The sequence below is a fragment of the Tasmannia lanceolata genome, unplaced genomic scaffold (assembly GCF_043159265.1).
Source record: "Tasmannia lanceolata isolate RefF3 unplaced genomic scaffold, GAP_Taslan_0.1 ptg000008l, whole genome shotgun sequence".
NCBI classification, from domain to species: domain Eukaryota; kingdom Viridiplantae; phylum Streptophyta; class Magnoliopsida; order Canellales; family Winteraceae; genus Tasmannia; species Tasmannia lanceolata.
The window spans coordinates 23,269,055-23,282,972 of record NW_027518685.1 but is presented as its reverse complement, the minus strand read 5'-3'; the positions used below and the strand labels follow the sequence as shown (position 1 = coordinate 23,282,972).

The following is a 13,918-nucleotide window of genomic DNA, read 5'->3' as shown; positions in this document are numbered from 1 at the left end:
TTTAATTTCCTCTTCGACTTTTCTCCCACCCATCTGCAAGTAACCAAACATTAACGTGTGCTGGGCACTCGTTAGTAAAACCAAGTTTGATTTGATTATGCTTTCCTGCGTTCCCGTGAGAAACAAGGCAGCTCTCCCAACAACCGTGATGAAAAGAACATCCTTCAAAATCTATCTCGAAGCGATTCATTCTTTAATATAATCTCGTCTCCCTAGGGTATCCCTCCCTTAAACGGTGAAACCTACAGAGAGAGAGAGAGAGAGAGAGAGAGAGAGAGAGAGAGACGGAGAGGAGAAGAGCAGAGCAGAGGCCATGAGCATAGAAGAGGAGCAGAGTAGAGCAGAGGCCATGAGAAAAGGAAAGGAGAAGAGCAGAGCAAAGACCATGAGAAAAGGAAAGGGGAAGGTTGTCCAGGTCAGCGATAGATGGAGAATAAAACCCCCCAAACAAGACAATTATATGCATGTACAAAACCCATCCAATTCAAAACCCATACCCACTTCACAATTCATTGTAAAACCCCCACAAACACCCCCAAATCTCCAAAACTCAGGTGGGTTTTCTCCAAATCGGCCTGCTACTGTTGACGAATCCCCTAAAAACGAGGAAGCTGAAGTGGGTTCTTCTTCTCATGGCAAGGAAGTTGAGGAGGATAAATCTGATGTTGTTTGTGTCTCAAAATCTATGATGGACTTAAATACGCAGATAACAGAGGGTTCTGAATCATGTAGAGAGATAGTTGATGCAGTTAGTAGATTGGAAAAACTTAAATTGGGGGCTGAAGAACCCGCCTTGTCTGAAGAACAACTGAAAATCAATGACCAGTTGCAGGAGGATGAGGTATTTTGTTAGGGTTTCTTAAATAATTTTCTAAACTTAATTAATTTTTTCAATTCCCTTTAGTCAAAATTGGTTGTATTTCACTTGTTCTGGTTACTGCGAATGCTCCTTTATCGATGCCAAATTCGAAGAGAATTTTTTTTTTTTTTTTTTGAGATAATATTGAAAACAAGTAAAGTTGAGAATTTCTAATGTTTGAATTTGAATGTAGTGATACAAATTTAAGAAGGTTTGTGTATATTTTGAATGTAGTAATACAAATTTAAGAGGGTTTGTGTATATTCTGATTTGAATGTAGTAATACAAATTTAAGCGGGTTTGTGCATATTCTGAGAGAAGCATGAATCTGAAATCAAAGTGAATAACTTGAACTAGGTGTGAGGTTAGCTATAGAAAATAGCAATGCACATGTGTAAAGAAATTCATAACAACCAACTTGTTATATAATAAGGTGGCAAGCAATGTACATAATATATTTTCATAAGCGAGTAAAACCGAAAAACAGATATGCACGGTTAGGTTAAGAAGAGATTGATTTCTTTAATGCACTTAGGTGTTGACAGAATTCTGTCAACGTTTTTAGACAATGAACACATGTGATTAAACAAAACCAATTTAAGGAACCAAGATATCTAATATGTAGTTGAAGATAGTTGTATGTTCAGACAGAAATCAGGATTTAGCTATATTAGAATGGTGAGAAAAGAATTTATCAACCCTTTCAAGCAACAATCAGATACAATGTAACAAACCAGTTTAAGTGACCCAGATATCTAGAATGTAGTCGGAAATAATTGTATGCTCCGACAAATCAGGATTTCGATTGTGCTAGAATAGTGAGATTGCCAACAATCTTACTGTCTTTAAATTTTAAGATTTAAATAAATACTCTGAGTGAGGCAAGTAATTCTGAAAGTAATGTAAGCAGATAAATATCAGCAATCCAAATGAAATATGCAGATTACTCAGCCTATTTCATAATCTTGCAGACCAAAATTCCAAGGATGAATAATATTAACAAGAAAATAAGCAGGAACCATTCAAAAAAAAAAGAAAAAAAGAAAGAGAAAAAGCAGGAGTGAGTTTAGATCTTCCCTTTGCAGGTGTCTGTTGAGGAAGCTTGTTTGCGTCTAGATTAAGAACCACGAGATAAGGGGTTGGTTGATGCCCTATTTTTTTTTTTTTTTGAAAGATAACAGAAATATTATTAAAAAGAAGAGAGGGGACAAGATGTCCCAGTACAAAGGTGTTTTAAGCTATACAGCAGATCAACGCAGGGTCATAGCCTCTGAAAATATTGCAATGATAGACATTAAGATGACACCCTCTTTTGCCAGCGTGTCTGCCGAGGAGTTGGCAGTTCTCCTACGATGTGTGAGAGTGGGGCGAATGGCCCTTACAAGGTCCCGGATTTCATCAAGGATATTATGTAATCTCCATGGCCCTCCACCGTTATTGGTCGCCCATGCTAAGACATTAGAGGAATCCCCCTCCACCATTAAAGGCCCAAAGTTATGAGAGAAGTACCATCGGAGTCCGAAAAGCAGACCCCTAGCCTCGGCTTCGTTCGAGTCGCAAATCCCTGTGGGTCCGGAATATGACATTATAGTTCTCCTAGATGAATCACGAATCAAACCCCCAAAACCAGCAGATCCAGGGTTGCCTTGGGAACTGCCGTCAAAATTAAGTTTTAGCCATCCCTCCCCCGGTGCAACCCATATCGGTGTTATCTCCCTCCGAGGTAGCCTTTCGCGCTCCATCACATGCCAGTTTTGCAATGCCAGACCAGTAGAGTATGGAATGCTTCCGTTCGCCTTTGCCCAGGAGATAAGGGCTAATCCGATTTCCAGAGTAATGTGCCTCCAATGCCTCGCCTTGTCATTGAAGATGCGGTTGTTCCGTTCCTTCAAATAGGGTTGATGCCCTATTTGAAGACGATGAGGTCGTCGTTGCGTGTTGCCGCCTCAGTGTTGTAAATGGGGCCCGAATCCGAATCCGCATTGGGTGTCAACCTCATTAGGCCCAAATCTGGGTCAAGCATTGGGTTTCAGCCTCATTCAAATTCTTCGTCCCAATGGGAGCCCATCTCGTTTCCCCCTGATCATCTCTAAGAAGGCCCCCTATTCCAGCTGAACCATGGTTGCCAATGCTTGATCCATCTAAGTGCGGTACCCATACACTTGCAGAGGCCTCAATCAACTCGCCGCTCTTGCAGACCTCTCTCCGGTCATACTAGAGATCATCGGCTGAGACAAATCTGAAACATGAAAGGGTCTTTACCCAGGCGATGGTTAAGGCTATTACCTTACTGTAAATGTATTGTGATCTTTTAACAAGGCCCTTGAACACTCAAGCATTTCTTTCCTTTCATAGGACCTAGATAGTGGCTAGGAGGGCCACTCTCCATAGGATTCTCCCTTTTTCTACTAGGGTGCGAAGAACCAACAGTCCAACAAGTCAATTAATCTCGACGGAAAAACCCAATTAATCAACCTTGAGGATTTTGTCGAGAAAGATTGTCCGTCCAAATGCGTAGACCTTGGATATGAGACTGGTGAGAGGCTAGGGTCCATAGCCTGGGACCAGCTGATATTAGAATGATTTGACACTGAATACCCTGGAGGAGCACCAAATCCAAACCCTTTTATCTTCCCCTGACCTCTTGATAAAACATGTCTGAATCATCTCCAATAATCTTGTTACTTGATCCAACTCTCTATCAAAAATGTTCCTCCTAAAGTTGAACTTCCAAGAACTCCTGTTCTCTTACCAATCGAAGTAGTCCCTGACAAATGCTTCCTTTTCAGTGGCCCCCGAGAACAAGCTTGGGAATACATCCTTAAGGGGAGCCTCTTGACATAACTTGGCATACCATAATTTGATTCTATCTCCCTTGTAGGCCCTAAACCGGATTACCTCGTTGAATTTATGCTTTTGCCTCATAATGTCCATCCATACTGATAGAGCACTGTGAATGTATTTATGGTTGGTAATCCACTAACCCAGTAATGCCCCATACTTACTTTCCATGACTTTAATCCATAGATGGTGACGTTCCTCCCCGAACCTCCAAAGCCATTTGCCAAGTAAAGCATTGTTTACTTCCCTTATCCTCCTAATCCCCAGACCATACCTACTTCCAACTAACATGATGTAGTTTCCTTTTCACCCCACACCACCCCATAAGAACCCCCTCTGGATTTGCTCAATTTTTTATGGCACTCATGGGACATTTGAAGGTCGATTATTGATAAATTGTTATAAATCAGTATGTTGGCCCGAACGACTTTAATTAGTGTGATTCTCCCCCTTCTCCCCCCTAGAGAGACTAAGTTACACCTCCATGTGTCTAATCTATTCTCCACTCTTTTCACAATCAGGTCCTATTCTCTCTTTCTCAGTCGAACTATACAAAGAGGGAGGCCCAAGTACTTGGATGGGAAGCTGCCCACCCTACATCCAAGAACATCAGCCAGGTCCTCTGAAATATGATAGGGGATATGAATGCCAAAGAACCCGGACTTCCGAAAGTTAGACCTCTGACCTGTCCCCGACTCATAGCATCTAAGGACGGCCTTTAAGTTTATCATCCGTTCTACATCAGGGACACTTAACATGAGGGCATCGTCTGCGAACTGAAGATGAGAGGCCTCCACCTACTGGGATCCCACCTTGAAGCCCTCAATAATTCCTTCGTTTTTTTCCCTTTTCGACCATTCTGCTTAGGGTCTTAGCTACTATCATAAATAAGGAAGGAGATAGTGGATCGCCCTGCCTCAAGCCTCTAGAAGACTTGAAGAAACCTTTTGGTAACTCATTTATCAGTATTGAAAACATGTGGTAATTGTAAAGTTAAGTAAATGGCTTCAGTAAATATAATGCTTTATCTCCACATAAAAAACTTACTATAATGATAGATAAAGCTCAAAACATGCGATAATTGTAAAGTTGTGGTAGTAGTATTCAGAAAAAAATAGACAACAGAATCTAGAAGTGTCGCAAAGAATCTCGAAGTATTGGAATCCGTGATGTGTCTGACATGGGTATTTGCCCATTCAAAAGAATCCGTGTAACATGGACGGTGAACTATCACTTTTTTCAAGATTTAATTGTCAATGGCACTTTTCATGTTCGGTTTGTTCGCTCTTATTAGAGAATAAAATTAGATCTAAGATTTGATTTGGATTGATTGGGGCAGATTAGGCAGGTAGGCTGGATTAGGATTGTGATTATCTTTTAGATCTTTTCTCTTGCCATATTTAACTTGTAAGTGCTTTATAAAAGCACCCATTGTGTTTAGTTGAAAATTATCCAAGGATAATAGAAATTTTCTATTCTCTAAATTTATCATGGTATCAGAGCAGGTCGATCCGACCCCGCGCTGAGCACAACACAAAGAGTTTCGTTCTCCGGCGGACGGCCGATCTAGCCGGTCCACCATCAATCCCAGCCACTGCTACAAATCCAAACCCCTTCTTATTTGTTTTCTCCTTCTGGTTTTGCTTCTACTGCCTTTTTCCCAACATCTGCCCAGCCATCATTGTCCAAACCCCATTTCTTATCTGTTATTTTCTATCCCAGTCCATCAAATAGTCAGCCACATTGACATATTGCACCATCTTCCGAAATCTGGGTCTCAGAGATCACCTCTTCAGAGCCTATTATATATCCCGTGACACAAAGCAATGGAACCTTATCTTGCAGATCTACCCGGTGATGGAAAATCCCCAACATGCCATAGCTTCCGCATCTTGCAAAATCAAGGCCATAGCTTCCGCATCTTGCAAAATCAAGGTCTCGATGGTCCATTCCATGGTCGTGCGGCGTTGCTTAGAAATTCTAAATCTTTGCAGATCCTCGTTGTTGACCGAATCAGCCACCCATCTAGACATCGCTGTTGCTCTCTTCGCATCATGCTATTGCCACCGTCGCAAAACTCACTATGCAGAGAAGAGATGAAGAAGAAAATAGATTTTCTTTGTGCCGTTGCCATTTTGATTTGCACGTTAGGTAATAAGGGAAGAAATGGCTGCAAGATGACACCCAATCTCATCCATTTCTTTTTTATCAAATCTCAAAAACACCATTTCCTCATTTGTTAGCAGCACTCTCTTTCCTTCTTTATCCTTAGTGAAATTATCACCCCCAACATTGATAATGGCACCTCCATTTCAGTTCCTCATCAATGGTGCACTCCTTTTAATATCCATAAATTCGTTGCACTTTGTTTTATTTGCCCATTGTTGCCGTTATTATTCTCAATTGCGAATGTCACACTCTCTTCATTTTTTTTCGTTCTCTCAATTCCTTCTTTCTATCTCCCAACTTTTCTTATCTTTCGTTTATTTCAGTTGAAGTATCTCTTCGAAATGCGTGCCTGAAATTGATCTCTCTACTCAGTTGAGGGGCCTCAATTATTTGAGGTTCGTGCCTGAGAGAGTCAAATTCCATGAGGATTGGTACTTGGCGACCAATGATGTCTTGCCCATTAAGGCCCATTCTCGCCCATCGAGGCTTTGGTCCATTGTGACCCATTTCCATGGTTCGGTATTCAAAACCAGCCTAAAGACTCACCCATTCCAGGTAGAGTCCAGTTCTTTGAAGCTCTTCGCAGATCATCTTTCATGCGACACTTTCTTTAACAGCAGGAGGCAACTCATCTTCAGCAATATCAACAACAGGCGAACATCAATTGTAGCAGTGTGCATCAAAAATTGTAAATTTTTTATAATTCGTTTAAATTGCAGATTTTTATAATTCGTTTTGGGGATACCTATTGTAATCAAACGTATATCGATCTTCAATCCATCTATGTTTGAGGGGGCATATTAGCGAATAAAATTAGATCTGAGATTTGATTTGGATTGATTGCGGCAGATTAGGCAGGTAGGCTGGATTAGGATTGTGATTATCTTTTAGATCTTATCCCTTGCCATGTTTATCTTGTAAGTGCTTTATAAAAGCACCCATTGTGTTTACTTGAAAATTATCCAAGAATAATAGAAATTTTCTATTCTCTAAATTTATCAGCTCTCATCAACTTGCAAACGTTTTTTACACAGAGCCTTTTGACTCCATCTTTTTGTCACCATCGATCAACTTGTTGTTCGTACCTGCCAACAGCTTGCGGGGGAGTAATTGCAGTTCTACAGAAATAGAAATGTATAGGCTGGCTTTGGGATTGCCAAATCCAATCCCTTGTATATTTAGATAAGCTCTGTATGTAGATAATCCTTATCTTGTATTCTTAGAAAGTTAAATGTTACCAACTCAATACATATACCAAAGGCAACACCCACATTAGGGCTATCCATTCAACTCAAACTTTCTGCAAATTTCATTTTTCATGGAGCTTATATGACAATGATTGACCTACCATCCTCTTGACACTAATTTATATTCTAGGTTTATGCTGGCTTTTTCATGTTTAATTTCTTATATCCAGTATGTAAATCGCAATTGCTTCCTTCTCATCTCTGACCTCTACTTGCAGTTATTGGCGTTGGAGGCTATTTATGGGGATAATGTTTCTATTATTAACAGAAACGGAGGTCTAAGATCTTTTCAGGTTTTGCTACAACTGGGCTAATTCCATTTCTTGTATGTGAAGAAGAATGCAATTCAGCACACCTGTGTTTTTTTGCAGATCTATATACATAATGAAGTTCCTGGGGATTTTACTATATCTGCAAAACTCAATGCATTCAATGGAAAATTAATTGAAGGAAAAGCAACTGAGTGCATGGATGGAAATGATGGCCCGGATGAGTTTCTCTACTCATTCAAAGTTCAGTATCTGCCTCCAACTGTGTTGACATGTTTATTACCTCAGACATATCCTAGCCATTCTCCTCCTCATTTCACAATATGCATTTATTGGTTGGATTCCTTGAGGATTTCCAATCTTTGTCACATGCTGGACACTATCTGGATGGCCCAACCAGGGCACGAAGTTATATATCAATGGGTGGAATGGCTCTACAGTTCTTCTCTTTCTTACCTAGGCTTTGATACAGAAATCGTCCTAGGTCCATATGATAAGCCAGATATTGGAGATGGGCGAGCTGTTTCAGGAAGTGTCTCACCAGATCAGAAGATTCCCTTGATGATGAGTTACAATGATGAGAAATGCAATGAAATTTTTCGTAACAATATACATGAATGCAATATCTGCTTTAATGAGTATGCAGGTAATTTTCGTTCTTTGCTTTGCAACTTTTAATCTCTTTCTATACTCTGGGGAGTATTTTAGCATTCATCATTTCACTGCACTGTATCAGTTTTTACCATTTTGATTCATTTTATTTGATTTGTTTTTGTACATTGTGCATTTTTTAATTCAGTATAGGATCAACAACATGACTTATAGTTTTCTGTGTTTATACTAAACATTCCTTTCCTCATCACCTTCTAATGGTATACTAACTTTTGAAGGAGTAATATTCATGCCTTTTTTTTGAGAAGATAATAAAAATTGCATTAAATCAGAGAGAGTACAGAGCGACAAGATGTCCCGAAATCTACAATGACAATGCAAAAAGGCCCCACCCGAAGGCGGGCCAAAAAAATCCAAAGATTACAACGGCGGAGTAAAATGGAGAAGCACCGAAGCAAGATCCACGCCGGCCTTTGCTAACACATCCGCAAGATCGTTGCCCGATTTGCGTGTATGCTTGAGCACATGCCTAAAAGCAGCTACCAAATCCCTGACCTCGTCAATCTTGAAAGCAAGACGCCAAGGGCTACAAATCTTATTGGCCTCCCACGCAATGACATTAGAAGAGTCACCTTCAGCAATAAGAGGCCCAAGATTATTCAGGACATACCACCTCAAGCCAAACAATATGGCCAACACCTCGGCTTCATTCGCATCACAAACATCCAAAGGTCCCGAGAAAGACATGCATATATGAGCATCATGATCACGTATAACGCCCCCGATTCCAGCCTTGCCAGGATTACCATGCGAACTGCCGTCAAAATTAATTTTAAACCATCCCACAGGAGGAGGTCTCCATTGAGACAATATTTGATGCACCGCTTTCCGTTCCGAAGTCACCACCACCCAATTTCGTATAGTTTCTTTAGTCGAATAAGGGAAGCCCCCTTTGGCTTTTGCCCAAGACAAAATGGATGATTTTATCTCAAATATAACGCAAGACCAACCCCACTCCTTTCCACAGAAGATACGATTGTTGCGTTCCGCCCACAGATGCCAAACAATGGCATACGGAATTGAACGCCACATGGAGTCGCCAATACGGCCGGCCAACACGCCCCACCAGTTGTTGACAACACTATCAATGCTCCCTTGTAGAAACCATGAGAACCCAAAAGTCCAGAGAATACCCATCCACACTTTGAAAGAAAATGGGCTTAGAAGGAATAAATGATCTGAACATTCTTCCGCATTTTTGCATAACACGCAACGGTTTGCAAGGTGGAATCCCCGGGCCTTCAGCCTTTCACAGGTGTTAATGCCGTTAAGCAATAAAGACCAGAGAAAACCTTTGATGTGAGGCGGGACGACATTTTTCCAGATTTTAGCCAACTGAGATGGGATACCGCAATCATCATTTAATTTCTTGAAAAACGACTTCACCGAGAACGCCCCTTGAGATTCAGGTATCCAGATCCACCGATCCACACCCCCAGATGGTAGATAAGTAGTAGATAGTTTGAGAAGGAGGGAGCTGAAATGTTCTATCTCGGAGTCTTTTAAGTTTCGTCTCAACCTAATATCCCATACCTGATTGGCGTGACCATTGTTTCGAATCAGATTTTGAGCGATGGTGGAGCCCGGATCAGCAGCAAGCCGAAACCAATCAGGATACGCTTCAGCCAGAGTGCTATTGCCCACCCATTTGTTGACCCAGAAATGGACAGAGTTACCCCTTCCAAGTTAAATCGCACTAACGATAGAAACACGTCCCTAGCAGATGATATCGACTTCCAAATGCCCGACCCCCCTGGTTTGACACCCCATTGCATGTCCAGCACTCCCAACCGCAGCCATATTTTTCACCGACCACATTTTGCCATAAAGCATCTTTCTCCGTGCCGAAACGCCAAAGCCATTTGCCCAGCAATGCTTTGTTCCGGAGACGGATTTTCCCAATTCCAAACCCCCATTCTTCTTGGACACACCCTTTTCCATGCGATAACGTGCTTAAGTCTCTTCCCCTTTTCTTTGCCTTCCTAGAGGAAATCCCTCTGAATCTTTTCAATACGTGAAGCGACGGCCGCGGGAATCTTGAAGACTGACATAAAGTATACCGGCATATTCGCGAGTGCGGCTTTAATTAGGGTAATGCGACCCCCAAACGACAGGTAAATTTTTTTCCCACGATGCCAGCTTTCTTTCGATCCGCTTGGTGACCGGATCCCATTGCGAAGCTTTTGGAATGCGGAACCCCAAAGGCAATCCAATATATTTTATGGGAAGCGTGGCGACTTTACATCCAAGAATGTCCGCATAAGCATCACAGGTATGCGAGTCCACATTAATACCAGCAATCACTCTTTTAGATAGATTGATTTTGAGGCCGGAAATAATCTCGAACCATCGAAAAATCCGTTTCACGTTAAGCACCTGAGACATATTGTCTTCCAAAAAGAGAATAGTATCATCGGCGAACTGCAGGTGCAATATATGAGAGGAGTATATGTCTTCCAAAAAGAGAATAGTATCATCGGCGAACTGCAAGTGCAATATATGAGAGGAGGGCCCAGAGGCGGTACCAAGGCCATAAATATAGCCACAAGATTCGACCTTGGCAAGAAGCGAGTGCAATGACTCAGCCACAATGATAAACAAGTAAGGAGCCAGAGGATCACCTTGGCGCAAACCACGAGAGCATCCAAAATACCCTTCAGGTGACCCGTTGATGAGAATAGAGAACATAGCAGATTTAAGACATGCTGATATCCACGATCGCCATTTTGGACCGAAACCCATACGAGACTGAATGTAGTCCAGGACCTCCCAATCTATATGATCATATGCTTTTTCAAAGTCGATCCTTATAAGCACGCCACACTCCCTCCTCCTCGTAGTATCAAGAATCTCGTTAGCAATGAGAATCCTGTCCAGAATTTGGCGGTCAGAGACAAAAGCGCCTTTGTATTTAGAGATGACATCTTTCATAACAGCAGAAAGACGCCTTGCCAGAACCTTCGACAGAAGCTTATAGATCCCATGAAGGAGACTGATAGGCCGAAAATCCTGTAAGGAGGCCGCCCCCTCCTTTTTCGGAATAAGAGTAATAAACGTAGAGTTCAACTCCTTGCTGATGAAACCCCTCTCGTGGAACTCCGACATGAAAGCAAACACGTCATATTTCATAATATACCAGTATCTTTGATAGAATCCAGCCGGAAAACCGTCAGGGCCCGGAGCCTTATCCTTTTGGAGCGATGCCAATGCCCCCTTGACCTCCTCCATAGAAAAAAGGACGTTCATGCCACTGTACCTGAGCAGCAGATAGACGATTGAAGTGGAGACCATCGAACTTGGGCCGCCAATCATGCTTCCGGGTATATAAATTGCTATAATACTCCAGCACATTGCGGCGAATTGTCTCCATATCGTCGACCGGCACACCATTGATGGAAAGGCATCGGTTAGAGTTTGCGCACCTACGGTTGGAAGCCATCCGATGGAAGAACTTAGTATTATTATCCCCATCTTTAAGCCAAATCGCGCAGGACTTTTGACGCCAACTTCGCTCTTCGCGTATGAGGAATTCGTCATATTCCAATTTAAGAGACGCTTGAGTTTGATGTTCGAGATCAGATAAGGGTTTGGATTCTTCTTTGGATTCCAAACACGATAATGCCTGAAGTAACTCACCCCTTCTCTTCTCCATTATTTCCTTCTCGCTGCGGGACCATGATTTGATGGAACCTTTAAGTGCCTGGATTTTTTTACAGATGACAAACCCTTTCTATCCCTCCCCCGAAAACGAAGCCCACCACCCTTCAATAGAGTCATTGAGAACCGAGGACTCACACCATGCCATGTCCATCTTAAACGGACGCGGCCCATCACGGCGTTCTGAGAGCTCAAGCAAAATCGGGTTATGGTCCGAAATGGGCTTAGGCAATACGCGCTGAGAGATAGAAGGGAAGATATCAGACCATTCATTGGAAATGAGGTTGCGATCCAACCGACTCATCACCAGCCGATCCTGGTTATTAGACCATGTGAAGCGGGCACCGGATAATGGTAGATCCACAATTTCAGCATCCATGATGAAATCAGAAAAGTTGCGCTTACTGGTAGTAATCCGGCCCGCGCGATTTCTCTCATGCGGAAAGCGGATAGTGTTAAAGTCACCCCCCACAACCACGGACCAGCCCATAAACGCCGAATGTTAAGCAATTTGGTCCATAATCCCCTCCTCTTGCGAGCGCGTACGGGGCCATATATAGCCGTGAGTAGCCAGTTCATGGAAGTAGCCCTGTCAGTGAAGCGGATAGATACCGAATGATCCCTGATCCAACATTCCACAGCAGAGAGCAAATAATCCTTCCATACTACAATAATCCCCCCCGATGCAGCTATGGCGTCTTTAGATACCCATTCCCGATCACTCACCCCAGCCAACTTTGATTCAAGAATTACCAACATAACAGGGCGGCAATATGTGCAGAGATCCTTAACCGCCAGCACCTTCCGATCCGAACCCATACCCCTAATATTCCAATAGACTATCTTCATGATAACAGACTTTAAATCCCAGGTTCCCAGCAGTGAAAACCCCACCTTAGCGCAGGCGCCACAGCTCCCGCGACCCCTTTGATTTTGTTTTACCAGATGGAGGAGGAATTCTCTCAACATCCCTCCCATCAATCTCATGGAGCATCCTTCGAGTTGTCGGGATGTTTTCCTCGTACTGAATGCCAATATTGTCCGCCATCAAGGCCATTTCCCCAAAATCGTCAGATGTATCCACGTTAACCGGTGTCAGGTTCCCCCCCCCCTGGTGCAAACATTCAAGAACCATGTTTCGCAGTTCAATTTCCAGTGAATCTTCCTGGTTGGAGGATCCCAATGAGTTCTCCTCCTGCACCAGTTCATTTTTACCCGACGTTATGGCATAGACCGAGCCTTCATCCCCATTCAAAATTGGCAAGACCTCCCTCTGATCTGAGCCGACCCCCATCACAGATTCAGATACCAGCCCGTTCGGATTAGAGATGACATTTACCCCCGCGCATCCATCATCGTTTTCCCCCATCAAAGGGTCAAACAGATCCCCCATCGTAGGCACAAGTTCCAAATCTTTTGAACCAGAATCTTTGAGTTCATCTGAACACCCAACAACGTTCGTCCCCGATGAGATCACAGGTTTGAGACCAGCTGAGACAATGGTGTCTCTCACACCGTGACCCCCATCACCATTAGGTTTCTTGTGTTTATGTTTGATAAACTCCCGAACAATTTCCTCACGATTCGGAAACTCATTCGCAGCACGCTGGCGCTTCCAATACAGGATTTGGATTTTTTTATAAGAGTGATATCCATGACGTTTCCTCCAGCGAGTAGATAGGTATCCGCAGAGAGAAGCATGCCTATTATTCTTCGAATAAGGGGGGTTTACACCGAAACTTTGTGTTTCACCCACATTCTCAGAAAGGTGTCTTTCATTTCCCTGGGAGAGACGACAGCTGTCCCCACCTCGCTGCCCATCACTACGATTTGGCCATGTGGTCCGATAGGACCCAAGCAATGTCCCACCTCGCAGCCCAACGCTACGATTTGGCCATGTGGCTCGATAGCACCCAAGCGATGTCCCACAGCCACGTGATCTGTCAGCTTCCAAAATTGCCAGCGACGTGGCCGTATGCATGTCTCCCACTAGCCGCCCAGCTTCCTTGCCCAACAAGCAATGTCCAGAAACATCCCTATCCATCCAGGGGGAAAGGCCACCAAGAGACGACATCTGTCTCGTACTGCCAGCACGCAGCAGTAAGGCCCCATCAAAAGACGACACGTGTCTTGTACTATCGCCAACACAATGCAGAGAAGACACCCCCCGCCCCAAAACAGCACCGTTTGAATGAATGGTGTTG

At 43.1% G+C, this 13,918-nt stretch overlaps 1 protein-coding gene across 2 annotated transcripts in view; it reads left to right on the top strand.

Moving 5' to 3' along the window:
- The window catches only part of NHL8 (NDR1/HIN1-like 8), a 33,401-nt gene continuing 19,483 nt past the window's right edge, over positions 1-13,918 (top strand). The window contains exons 1-3 of one of the 2 annotated variants that reach the window (XM_077388691.1): positions 1-841; positions 7,335-7,409; positions 7,488-8,031. In XM_077388691.1, coding sequence (XP_077244806.1) covers positions 314-841; positions 7,335-7,409; positions 7,488-8,031 — 1,147 coding nt within the window. In that variant the 5' untranslated portion in view covers positions 1-313. The remainder of the gene's footprint in view (positions 842-7,334; positions 7,410-7,487; positions 8,032-13,918) is intronic. The other variant, XM_077388692.1, reaches the window with a different exon arrangement.